The 13505-nt window shown below is 47.3% G+C and overlaps 1 protein-coding gene across 4 annotated transcripts in view; it reads left to right on the forward strand.

Moving 5' to 3' along the window:
- The window catches only part of HIVEP1 (HIVEP zinc finger 1), a 231128-nt gene that overhangs the window by 68611 nt on the left and 149012 nt on the right, over positions 1 to 13505 (forward strand). The window contains exons 3-5 of one of the 4 annotated variants that reach the window (XM_063707336.1): positions 5542 to 5639; positions 5927 to 6524; positions 13161 to 13303. In XM_063707336.1, coding sequence (XP_063563406.1) covers positions 13264 to 13303 — 40 coding nt within the window. In that variant the 5' untranslated portion in view covers positions 5542 to 5639; positions 5927 to 6524; positions 13161 to 13263. Of the gene's footprint in view, positions 1 to 5541; positions 5640 to 5926; positions 6525 to 9320; positions 9708 to 10094; positions 10228 to 10354; positions 10449 to 13160; positions 13304 to 13505 lie in introns of those variants that run through there. The other 3 variants (XM_063707337.1, XM_063707338.1, XM_063707339.1) reach the window with 3 other exon arrangements.

The following is a 13505-nucleotide window of genomic DNA, read 5'->3' on the forward strand; positions in this document are numbered from 1 at the left end:
GAAATTTGAAATGCTTTAGGATTGTGTGGAATACTGTCCTGTAGTCTGGTCCATGTGCCCAGTATACCCAACTGCTGATGCTGAAATCCCATAAATATAGACATATAAATACAGCCCTTATTAAAATATATGTACATATATAAATATATGATACAGGTGTCTGCATATATGTGTGTGTATGTGTGTATATATATATATACACAAAGTAGTTTCAGTATATATATATATATATATATATATATATATATATATAAAATAGTTTCAAGCTTCATTTATAAAATATGTTTCAAGACACCCAGTGGATGCCTGAAACCTCAGATATTACTGAAATCTATATATATATAAACTGTTTTTTTATTTCTTTTTCTTTTCTTTCTTTTCATTTATTTATTTATTTTTTTGAGACAAAGTCTCACTCTGTCGCCCAGGCTGGAGCGCAGTGGCGCTATCTCGGTTCAACGCAACCTCCGCCTCCCGGGTTCAAGCGATTCTCCTGCCTCAGCCTCCCGAGTAGCTGGGATTACAGGCGCACACCACTGCACCGGGCTAAATAGAGATGGGGTTTCACCATGTTGACCAGGCTGGTCTTGAACTGCTGACCTCAGGGGATCTGCCTGCCTTGGCCTCCCAAAGTGCTAGGATTACAGGCATGAGCCACTGTGCCCGGCCCATATATACTGCTTTTTTCTATACATACATAGCTATGATAAAGTTTAATTTAAAAATTAGGCACAGTTATAAATTAACAATAACTAACACTAGAACAATTGTAATATACTGTAATAAAAGTCATATATGAATATGGTCTCTCTCTCTCAAAATACTGTAATATTTTAGGACCATGGTTAATGGTGGGTAATTGAAACTGTGGAAAGGTGAATATATACAGAGATGTGTGCATGTATTTTTTCATATGTACATATATAATTTTTTTAAAACCCGAAATCAGGTTATAGTAGACAGGCCATCAGGGTGGGAATTAAATCTCAAAGAAGAGAAAGGGAGCTTAAAGAAAAACACTGTTTGTTTCATAACTGTGTTTAGATCACACCTGCTTTTCCTGATCCCAGCCTGCCACGAATGAGAATATAAAACAAATCTGAGGCTTACTGGGCGGTGGGGTAGCCTAGGGATTTAGGATGTGGTCTTCTCTGCAGACAGTCAGGGTCCCTGTGAGGCCAGGTCTAGTTGTACCTTTGGCTTGGTACTTAACCTAAGCCTGAGCTCCTTAATCACTAAAACATGGGTAACTGTGTCTGTAGCAGCAGGTTATTATTATTATTTTTTTAAATAAACTTTATTTTGGAATAATTCTAGCTTTACAGAAAATTTATAAAGATTGTAGAGAGCTCTGTACATATGCCCTTACTGTTTACTTCATTGTTAACATCTTACATTACCAGGATACATTTATCAAAAACAAGAAATTGACATGTTGACATTACTATTAACTACACTGAAGACTTTATCTGGATGTCAACAGTTTTGCCATTAATGTCTTCTCTCTATTCCAGGATCCCATCGAGGATCATGTTAGATTTGGTTGTCAGGTCCTCTCTGGATAAGTCTCCAGAGACTTATTTCAAGGTTTAAAACATAACACACGTAGAGCACACTTAGTCTAGTGCGAAACATGTAATAAAGCATTGGTCAACACTGAGAGATCGTTGTAACTATGTGACAGGCACTGTCTTCAGCACTTTCAAAACACCAATTCATCTAATATTCACAGCTATTCTGTGAAGACTCCAATTACATTTACTTTACAGATCAGAAAATGGAGGCACAGGAAGGTCAAAAAAATGGCCCCAAATTATGCAGCTGGCAGATCTGGGCTTCAACCCAGGCTTGCTGGCTCTTAAGCCCATGCTTTTAGTCACGACGGTGCCTCTTTGTATGTGCATCATATATACTCTTTATTAGTAGGAGACTCTGGAACTGGTGAATTCTCTCTAGGACAGAAGAATATTACTAAGTAGTTCTCTGTTAGTCACTGAAAATATGCCTGATTTTTAACCCTCTTTAAATAAAAAGTTATAGCAACTCAAAAAGAAAAGGTAAGGAATGTGGATTGAATAAGCCAGAAGTACATGTTTCATAGCTTTTCTTATAAATCACTTTTTTGAACGCTTACTCTGCCATATTTTTTCTTAATTTTTTATTTTATTTTTTATTTTTTATTTTTTTTGGAGGGAGGGTTTCACTCTGTAGCCTAGGCTGGAGTGCAGTAGTGCGATCACTGCTCATTGCAACCTTGATCTCCCAGACTCAAGGGATCCTCCCGACTCAGACTCCTGAGCAGCTGGAACTACAGGTGCACACCACCATGCCTGGCTAATTTTTGTATTTTTTGTAGAGACAGGGTTACCCCATGTTGCCCAGGCCGGTCTCAAACTCCTGGCTCAAGCAGTCGGCCCCTCTTAGCCTCCCAAAGTGCTGGGATTACAGGCGTGAGCCATTGTGCCTGGCGTTTTCTTAATTTTATACACATATATTCCCTTTTTCCCTCTCTCCTTCCCTCTGTCCCTTCTTTCCTTCCATCCATACTACATGTTTAAGCCATGGAACCTCTATCAAAACTACAGCAGAAAAGAAACTTTAAAAAAAAATCTAGGAATGAAGATTAAGAGCAAGCAAAAGGCAATGGAGTTTCTGGTAAGAATCAGGAAAGGCATAAAAGAGGAAGGATTTGGGAGCAGAAAGAAGGGGAGAGGGAGGATGGACTGGGAGCTCTCCAGTCAAGCTCTGCCAGGAACCAGCTGGTTATTCTGTCATTTAATTCACATGACTCCTTATATGGGCTTCCCAGTCTATAAAATGAGCAGATCCCCTTTAACTGTGTTATATATAATAATTTTGAGTCCAGAACATTTAAAAAGGATGTTTAAAGAAAAATGCAAAAGCAAGAAAGCAATTAAGTTGATATGAAAGGCTTAGCAACTAAACTGGAAGGTGAGCAGGCCTCAGACTACAACATTCATTCAACACACGTTTATTTCAACACTGTTCTAGGTGCTGGGGAGACAGAGAGGAACAAAGCATTGCCACTTCACTCATGGCCCTCATAGTCTAGTAGAGGGTTGAGAGATAATAAACATGGAAACCAATAAGATAATTGTAGACTGTGCGATGTTATAAAGGAAATTAATGAATGATGATGAGGCAGAGACTATGGGATAGGGGAGGGGGTATCCACACTTGAGATAGGACATATCATGTTTAATTTACATGTGTTCAGATTGTGATTACAATGGGGAAAATAAAACCCTTAAATCCTTTGGCAATCGACAAAATCACTTTATTTATAACACAATAAAGGTGTGCACCAAGACGGCTTTCCACAGGAGGTTTGAGAACCATTTTACTAGAAATGTGAAAGAGTATTTACACAACAATGTTTTAAGAGTTATTTAGGAGTAATTCTTCATGGAAATACGAAAGTCTAGAATGAAGTCTTTTGGCTCCTCCTCAAGCAACTGACAAGCCCCTTTCCTAGGCCGGCATTAACTCTATCTACAATTCTATGTAAATATACTCTTGGTATCTGCTATGAAAGAATTGTCCCCCCAGCATCCCAATTGATATGTTGAAGCCCTAACCCCCAATGTTACTGAATCTGGAGATAGAGTCTTTAGGAGGTAATTAAGGTTAAATTAGGTAATAAGGGTGGGGTCCTGATCTAATGGGATTAGCGACCTTAAAAGAAGAGACACCAAAGAGCCAGTGCTCCCTCTCTCTGTATAAGCACTACACCTGGGAAAGGCCATGTGAGGACACAGAGAGAAGGTGGCAGTCTACAAGCCAAGAAGAGAGGCCTCGGAGAAAGCCAACCCTGCTAATGCCTTGATCTTGAACTCCCAGCCTCTAGAACTGTGGGACACTGTATTAGCTCAGGGCCCACTGTAACAAAAATACCACCTTGTTAGATCACAGATAAGGTTGGGTCATTTTCATTGAATGCTATTCTTCCTCTAGGGTTCCTCAGTATGCCACTTGTGGACATAGCTTATGAGGAATTCTTTCAGGAACTGCAGGTATCAATCACATCTAGTTTTCTTTCCCCTCTTCACAGATAGTACACCAAATAATACCCATTAAACTGTTGTTACTTGCCATTGAAAGAGAGGCTTTTCAATGAGGTGTGGTTTGCTCTAATAGCACGTCTCCTACAGGTAACAGTATCAGTACTGGCGTAAATGTGAATTAAATCATCCTTCTAAAAACTAGACATGGTTAAAATCAAACACATTTTCTCTTCTTTCCCTTAAGCCTCACACCATGCCAGGATGCCCATCATTTTCATGACACATCGAAATTTGAAAAACTTTAAAAAATTCCCTTTTCTTATTCGCTCCATTGATGTAGAATATTATAAAGTTATTGAAATCTGGTTTTCACAAAATATAATCTTTAAACTTTGAGCATCTGAATATTTTCTGGATCCCCATCATAGTTCTATCATTTACCAGCTCTGTAGCTTCCGGAAGACTATGTAGCATTTCTAAGCCTCTGTTTCTTCATCTACAGTGTGGGTTTATGGCGGAGACTAAATGAGTTCATATAGGAAAACCCGGCAAGTCGTAAGCGCTCAATAGCTGTTAATCACTACCACTACCATTATTACAACTGCTGTTACTGCAGTTTTTGTAACCAGCCTCCATATCGATCCTAAATCCATCAGTAACAATAACTTTCCTTAAAAAGACCATTCTCAGGCCAGATGTCTCCAAATAGCTACCAACTGTTTGTAATATCATGTCTTAATTCCTTCCAAATGATGACTGAGTAGGCTCTTCTCTGGTTGCCTGTTGCCTGCCCATTCTGTCTTCCTAGCTCATTACCAGAGAACCCACCCTTCCCACTGGTCCCGGGGCAATCCAGGTGTACATCTCTCATCTGAGCATAATTTTTTTTTTGAGACGGAGTCTCGCTCTGTGGCCCAGGCTGGAGTGCAGTGGCGTGATCTTGGCTCACTGCAAGCTCCCCCTCCCGGGTTCACGCCATTCTCCTGCCTCAGTCCCCCGAGTAGCTGGGACTACAGGCGCCCGTCACCACGCCCAGCTAATTTTTCTATTTTTAGTAGAGACAGGGTTTCACTGTGTTAGCCACGATGGTCTCGATCTCCTGACCTTGTGATCCGCCCGCCTCGGCCTCCCAAAGTGCTGGGATTACAAGCGTGAGCCACTGCGCCCGGCCCTGAGTATAATTAATACCTTCCCTTTCACTCTCAAAAGTGTCCTGGCGTGGGTGTTACTTGTTTCCCATTTGCTTAGACTTTCTGCTCTCGGTGGAAAAACCATCACACACAGTTCACTTGCTCTCACCTTCAAGTTATTTCCCTCCTCTAGAATGCTGTACTTCCACCACTGCCAAATCGTGAACTTTCTCTCCTTCAATATCCCACTGAGAACTCACCCCCAGGATGGGACTCTGCTCACCCTGTCCTCTACTCAAGCAGAAGCCTCTCAGCGATCATGTAAATAACTGTATAACTTTAATTGGCTCTGTTTATAAGCCTCTTATATCTTTTTTTCCCTCTAGGTATTTTTCCATGTGTTTATCCTGTCTCCATTAATTTGTAATCTTCCAGAGGGCAAGGCCTGAACGCAGGCTTCTGTTGGTGTAAAGTGGAGGCACAGGTAAGGCTGATTGCTAAACACTGCCGTCCTTCTTTATTACTAATCTGTTAAAAAAAAAAATTCTTTGTTGTAGTGTTTTGTTAGTGATGGTCCCGAGACTGCTAACCTAATGAAAAACTATATCCAGTGTCTGCTAGTGTCCAGACAAAAGAAAATCAACAGTTACAAGCTTTTCATAACGTGAGGGGAAAGTGTGCGGATATTTTGACCCATAAGGGAATTTATGGTGTATGTAAAGCATGTTATAGAATTTGTTGCCTTTAGATTTTTATTCTTGTCTCTTCAAGGCTGCAGGACTGTCTCAGAAGAGAAATAATATTTACCTTCCAAACTGAGATCTGAAACCCGAACAAAGCCTCAGGAAACATACTCCACCACCATCTTACAAGTTTGTGCTACGGGTGGAGGGAAAAATGAATCTAATGTAGGAGGCCTCCCGCTGTGCGTCTAGCAGGAAAGACCATACGGTGCAAGTCTCCAGGATCACTAGAGGGGTGGATTGTTCATTTCAGTCCAGGTAACAACAGGAAGCCCGTGCAAATGTTCCTCTCTCACTGCGGGGCTAAGGAGTGTGGGTCCTTTGCCGCGACTACCTGCTTGCCTCTCTCAGAACCTGCAAGTGAAGTGCGGAAGATCTGTCTATCTTCTCGGCGGCGCAGAGCCCAAGGTAGAAACCGATGGAGGCGGTGCACTAGATAACATCAAAGCCCCGGGCAGGGGCCAGAAAGGGGGGCACAGGCAGCCCGGGGAATGAAGCGCCTCCCTCTAGCATTTCCTCTCACGCCCACTTCCAACCTAGGAGGCTTTTGGTTTCTGCTTTTTTGTTTTTAAAATTAAAAGTTAAACCCAGGAAGCTTTGGATCAGACTTTTGTGTTGCAGTTCGGGTAAGTTTTTCTCTCGGTTCTTTTGTCTGGCGCCTGGCTTGGGAAGAGCCTGGGCGTGGGGCAGAGTTGGCAGGGCGTGCGGGGAAGGTTTTGTCGCCGGGTCGCCCAGAGGAGGAGGGGATTCGGCCGGTGGACGGGAAAGCCCAGCGCGCGCGGAGGGCGGAGGGCGGAGGGCCGAGGGGAGGGACGAGCGGCGTGACCCGGCGGCCGGCGGGGAGGAACCTCCGGGATCTCCGCGTGGCGGTGGCGGCGGCGGCGGCGGCGGCGCTGCCGGGCCGCGCGCTGGGCGGAGGGCCGGGGCCGCGGGGCCGCGCCAGGGGGGAGCCTGAGCCGAGCCCGGCCGGGCGGCCGCGTGGGAACCCGAGCCGTGGACGCAGCGGCGGGGGCGGGCAGGGTGGCGCGGGGCCCAGTGGACGCGGCTCCGGGGTGGACTTTGTGCCCTCTCCAAACTGTTCGCCAAGAAAAACGTGTGTTGAGCTTTTCAGTGACACTATCCTCCCTCGAACCCCACTTTCCCCAAGGGGGGCTCCAGAAGCGTTCACGCGGCCGGTGGGGATGGAACCATAGAGAAATGGACCTCTAGGAGCCCCCTCTTTTTTGGGGGCAGAGAATGGTCACTTGCTCCTGCATTGTCCCAGGATTTTTGACAGTTGAAACTGCAGTTTACCATTCACATTCATCCTCCACATTCACCCTCTGCTTCATTTTTTTCCCACGCTCTGTTTATTTGATACATTTTGAGAAAATATATTGGATTTGCCACAAAACAAGCCTAAAGAAGCTACTTTATAGTATAGCCAGGTTTCCCTGCATCCTGGTATCTAGGAAGAATTGTAGGCAGAATTAGGAAAACAAACTGCATTTAGAAAATTCAAAAACTTACTAGGAAACTATTCTGTATTGTATATATTTCAAATAAAAGTTTAATATCGGTTTGCTGGTCAAGGAAATAGTTGAAATGTCAAAATTTACCTATCGTAATTTGAAACTGCATGAATGTTTTGTTAGAAAGTTCGTAGTAATGCTGAATCCTACATAAACATTGTGTTGACAGTATGTTGTGCTCAACAATTATTGGGTTAAAAGTTATTCATTCAGTTAGCATTTTTCACTTCCAAAGTGATACAAACTTCACTCATTATCAAATTACCTTTCTCCTGACAGATTAATAGCTATACGTTCACAGTTAAATGCATGTTTACTTTTTGATTCAAATAACCCAGTTGGGAAGTTACATTATATACTTTTTTGGTGATTGCAACCTATTGGATATCATTTCATTTCACAAATGAGAGATGGTTATAGCACAATGAAAATAAAAATTGCATTATTTCATCGTAGGGTTAGCATTAGTATGCTAGACATAATTGTACATGTACACAGTTGGATGATCTTTGCTTTTATAACCAAATTTACTTTGTAGTAGGCATATTTCTCCCTTTACATGATATTATTTTTGGCTACACACTCGCCATTACTGAGTATTCCATTTTTAATCATTCCCATTCTGGTGGTTTGAGCTTTTCTTAGCTCAAATGAGCCAGAGGTACGATTTCCTCAGGGGAATTTTAGGGGTCAACTCCAGCAGGAAAAACCTAGACGTCGTTATGGAAGCCCAGGGGAACAAAACAATTCAAGTTTGCACAGATGGCCAGCTGTCTTAGTGGGTGTATGGTCGTTTAGCATTTTTATTCCTTAAAAGGGGAAAACAGTTTAGTTTCATCAGGGATTTTTTTTTTTGCATCAATTTTGTTTCACCTTATTCCTCTCAAGTTTGAGGTAACCCGTTAAACCAGCCACTTTTGCTTCTTGAGGTGGACCTGTGGAATTTCTGTGCCCCAAACTGCGAACGTTCTTTAGGTCTAACCCTGAAAACCTTCTTCGTTACCCTGGTCCAGCCCCTCTTCACTGCTTTGCCATGGATTTCCACTCCTTGCTTCCTCTACTGCTTTCTAGCAGCCGGGGTCACACCTTGGTTCATGCTAATTACTCCCTCTTCCCCTTTCACGCCCTCCCCTCTTCCCTGGAGCCCGGTCCGACGACCAGCCCCGCACCCCCCTTTTCTGTCCCCGAAGTCCCCTCCCGGGTTGGCCCTATAAGCTGTCAGGCTGGCAGGCAGGGGTTAATTGCGCTCGCAGCTTCGGCACTGGGAAGCACCAGCGGGGCTTTGGAGCGGCCTCTGGAATAACCTTGGCTTTCCTCGCTCTTTTAATAGAACATCCGCCACCAAAAAGTGGTTTCAGTTCAGGGTTAATATGTCCCCTTCCACTCTCCAAACCAACACCCTGCCCCCTCCGTTTTTTTAAAAGTTGTTTTTCAAAGTTAATGAGTTTCAAGTTTCACAATGACTTTCCCCTTCCTTCTACGCGTTGCTGAGGAAACCCCCTTGGGGTCCCCCCCCCCCCGCCTCCCCGCCTCCCCCTCCCCCATTCGGCCCGGGCGAGGGGCGGGGCCGGGAGACCCCATGACGTCAGCGGCCGGCCCACATCCTGCTGTAGAAAGTAAAGAGACGGTAAAGAGAAACTACGGCCCCGCCCGTCCCGTCCCTCTTCCCGGACCAACCGCCCCCAACTAAGCGACCCGGCCAGGCCTTCCCGGGGCCGCGTGACTGGCCGGGCCCGCCTCTCCGCCCCCGCCGGGTGCTGGTTCCCCAGGCGTCGCGACCCCGGGTTCCCGCCCCCCGCGTCCCTAACCCCGCCCCTCCCCCCCGGGCTGCGCTGCCACCTCCTCCCGCGTCCCCCTCCCGTCCCTGCGGCGGCTCGGCCGGGCGGGGCTGGGAGGGACGAAGCGGCGGGTAGGTGGCGGGGCCGGCGCGGTCTGGGGCCCGCCCCGCCGGGGAGACCCGGGGCAGTGGCTCCGGGTTCGTGCCGGGCCGGGCGCCCATCCAGTCCCTACACCCGGTCAGAGCTGGCGGCTGCGCCGGCCCAGCTGGGCCCCGGCGCCTGGGCGTCCCCCGCCCCTCGCCCCGGCCTCAACCCCAGCCCCCGCGGGGACGCCCCCTCCCCCGCCCACGCGTCGCCGCCCGCGGCCTCCCCTCCTCCCGCCCCCGGGGATCCCCTGCTGCCCCGCCCACCCGCGGGAAAGCCTCCGACCTTCGCCCTGCCTCCCCCGCGCCGCCCGGCCCGCGTTCCTCCCGCCGGCCCCAAAGACGCTAAACGTGCCCTACTCTGCCCCGGGGGAGAGGTAAAGCCCGCGCCCGTCCTTCCCGCCCCGGGCCCCGCGGCCCCAGGGTCTGCCCGCCCGCCCCGCCGCGGCGCGCGCCCCCCAGCCCGGCTGCCCGGCTCCCTGGCGGCCGCGATCATGCCGTGGCTCCGGGCGCCGGCGAGCTTCGCCGCCTCCTCCGCCCGGCGGCTGCGGCCCCCGCCCGCGCGCCCCGCGCTCCCCCCCCGCCCCCCGGCCCGCTCCCCTGTTTAATATTTCAGTGCTGGGTGGTGTGAGCGCCAGTCGCCGGCCTTCAGCGTGGCGGCTGCTGGGCGGCGGCAGGGTGGCGGACGGAGCGGGGGACCGGGGAGCGGCGGCCGCCGGAGGAGGTTATGTTTGTGTTTGGGGTTGTCAAGTGAAGGAGGGATCCCAGGCGCCGCCGCCGCCGCCGCCGCCGCCGCGCGGGGGTCGCGGAGATCCCGAGCCGCGGCCGCCGCCATCAGCAGCGCAGCTCCAGGGCCGGCTGCAGCGGCAGCGGCTCCGCCGGGCGTCCTGGCAGCAGGTTCGGCGCGGGCTCCGCGGCGGGGGCGCTGCAGCTGGGGAGGGCGGCGGGGCGGAGCGGGGGGGGGGGGGGCAGGAGCACATCCCTTCGGCGGGCGGGGGGCGTGCGGGCGCGTGTGTGTGTGTGCGTGTGTGTGCAACCGCCGACCTTGCAGAGGGGATGGCTGCATGCGGGAGACACTTGGCACTTCTGGGCGCCCTCGCCGCGCGCGAGCCGAGCAGGTACAGAGGGACCCAGCCTCCCCAGCCGCCTTCCAGCCGCAGACGCATTTTGCAAGAGGGTGGGGGGTGAAGGAGACCAGGCCTCGGCATCCCAACCTCCCGGCTTTGTGGCTTTCTTTCCCTTTCGTTCTTTGCTCTAAGTGCCTGTTTACTCCCGGCCACCTGGGTAGTTTCTTTCCGGGTTGGGAGTGCGCGCCAGCTGCAGTTGGGAAGGGGGCGGTGGGTTGGGGTGCGGGTCGGCTCGGGCTCGCCTTGGGGTCGGGCTCGGGAAGGAGTTGCTGGCTGGAGAGGGGAGGGGGCGGCGGCGGAGCAGGCGGCGAGGAGGAGTCTCAGGGCTGCCGCGCTCGCCTCATCTCGTCCTCCTCCTCCTCAGCTCTCTGCATCCACTCCAGGCTCCTTCCTGAGCTGGCACTTCCATTCCCCCCTCCTCCTGGCATGCGAAGCGCTTTGTTCAGTGCAGCGTTGCAGAGGGGTTTTCCCAGGCTCCGCCCTCCACATTCATTCATGTTTTTTCTCCTTGCAACTGTCTTTACGCTTTTTGATCGTGTCATGTTTTTGCTCCATGTAGTATTTATTTCTTTCCCGTAAAGGAACGGTTTATCGCTCGTCCTAGTCGCTACAATGCTGCTGTCTTTGGAAATACCCACTTCCCCCCACAAGGATTTAAACATGGGATGGACAGCTAGGGACAGTGGGTAGGCAGTGAACGGGGTAACAGAAAGCCTTTACGGACAGGGAATGTGCATATTTTACATTTAATGCTCCGGATCCCATGGGATCACATGATTGGATTACAGTCAGAGTTCACGCTTTAAAAACTTCCAAATATCGTTACCATTTAAAAGCTTTAAGTTTAACAACGAACGTAGTTAAGCATTCGTGCAATTTATTTGGTTCAGCTGTGTCTCAATTCTTTATTGGATCAGAACCTTCCTGAATTAGATAGCGGATGTTTCTTTAGAACAAGGAGTTGAGAAACCCTATCTTTTATAGATCACTTAGCACAATGCTAGATGAAATACTTAGACCATCATTTTTTTTGTATTATTTTACCATGTAATTAAAAATTGCAAATAATTTTGTGCTGAGCTGACATCAGGGATAAAATACTGAAGTTAATCGTGGCCTTCTTTACCTTCTGTTTCTTTGCTGTAATGAAACCATAAATTTCTAAAACCTTATACTGGGATGTTAGACACATTCCTTCCCATATAGGCTTTCTTAAGGAGAATTAATAGTTCAGCGTTTTTGTGTGACAGGCAAAGACAATGTTTAGTCCTTATAACAACCTTCTGATGTGGATAATATTTCCTAGTTTTACAGTTGGGAAATCTGATCTTCAGAGAGGTTAAGTAACCTGAACAAGGCCACACAGTAAGGGGTAAAGCCTGGCTTTGAACCCACTCTGGTTTGACACCAAGATAAGTAGTCATGACTTGCTGCGCCTCTTGAAAGAAATCCTGAAAGTAGATGTTATCAGCTCCACAAAATAAGCACTGGATATAACTGAGTCGTGCAGTACCACATTCTTTAGTTGTTGATCTTGGACAAGTTACTTATCCTCCTATTTTTTTTTAATCTGTAAAATGAATAAATGATAGCTACCTTCTTAGTTAACAGATTAAATTAGGGAATGTGTAGAAAGTACACAGGCACATAGTAGGTGCTCATAAGTGTTCTCTTGTCTTCTACAGTACCACTAATAACAAAAGCTCTAAGCCTTACTGTTCTATTCTTGTGTCTTTGCTTAACGACTAAACATTGTTTCATGTTTAACAGTGACAGTGGGCTTTGCTTCTCAGTTTTCTTGCAGTAAGTTAAAATTTCAGCTTTAAAATCCTTGAGAATCTTGTGGAAGAGTCTGAGGTGGCTGATTTGGGGAGATAGGTGATTCGGTTTTGGGTCATTCTTGTCTTGGCCTATTGTATTTCAGATCACTGTGTTTTAAAATGTGTAAGTCAGGACAGGCTAGGTTATGCTGCAGTAACAGATAACTCTCAAACCTCACTTATTTAAGCAAACAAAAAGGTGTTTCTGGCGTATGCTGTGTGATCACGTGGGTTAGCCAGAGCTGACTTTGTGGTGGTGTCAGATTTGCTGTCTGGAGCAGTGCTGATCCCATGGCAGAGAGAAGAGCTCTGGAGGATCTTGCTGTGATAATAACTAAATGCTCCAGCCTGGAAGTGAAGTCTCATCCACTCACAGGTCGTTAGCTACAACTCCTCACACGTTCCTGGGAAACACAGGGAGGCAGAAAGTGTGGTCCTACCATGAACCTAGAGGTCTGGAATAACTGGAGCAGCCACAGTAGCAACCCCTTGTATTAACTGAGTTAACTCTAAAACAAGATGAACAAGACCTTGTCCCTGCCCCTATGAATGGGCAGATTTACTATACATGCCTAACATAATCCTTTTGTAGCCTGATGCGATACTTTACTTGTTCCTGGTATTGTCGTTTTAAAACACAAAGTGAGTTTTTTTACTCTTGTCTGATAAAGATATGGTGGTTTTTTTCTGTTTTCTTAATGAGAAGTCCTGATACTGACAAAATGACCTCTGTTTAATTAAAAGTTAGTAATTTTTTGCAGTGGTGCCCAGCTTGGTTACTTTTTCTTGAGTTTAGGTTAGTGCTCTGCTAGGCAGTAACTTTTAAAGTATCTTTCTCCTCTGAAGGTAGTAAAATGTGCTTCTTCATTTTTTTCTTTTTCAGCACATGGATTAATTGATGTATGTTGAGTTTATGGAGCTGCCTTTTGGTGGCTTGCTTTATCTGCAGTTTTTAAGAAGAAAAAGAAGGCCCTGAGTCAAAGAAGATGCCTCGGACTAAACAAATTCATCCCAGAAATCTAAGAGGTAAAGCACTGCATTAAGTAGAAGTAAGGCTTGCTGTAAATCTTTTAACAAAGTACCTCTTTGGTGACAGGAATGGCCGTTTGTTAGATGTTGACCCTGCCTGGTGACGAGCTCTATTTCTCTTGCTCATTTCCAGCAGTCCTGCACAATTCCTGTCTCTCAGGAGATACTTAATAAATATCTGTTGAATGAATGAATTGAA

Source organism: Gorilla gorilla, chromosome 5 (assembly GCF_029281585.2).
Source record: "Gorilla gorilla gorilla isolate KB3781 chromosome 5, NHGRI_mGorGor1-v2.1_pri, whole genome shotgun sequence".
NCBI lineage: Eukaryota > Metazoa > Chordata > Mammalia > Primates > Hominidae > Gorilla > Gorilla gorilla.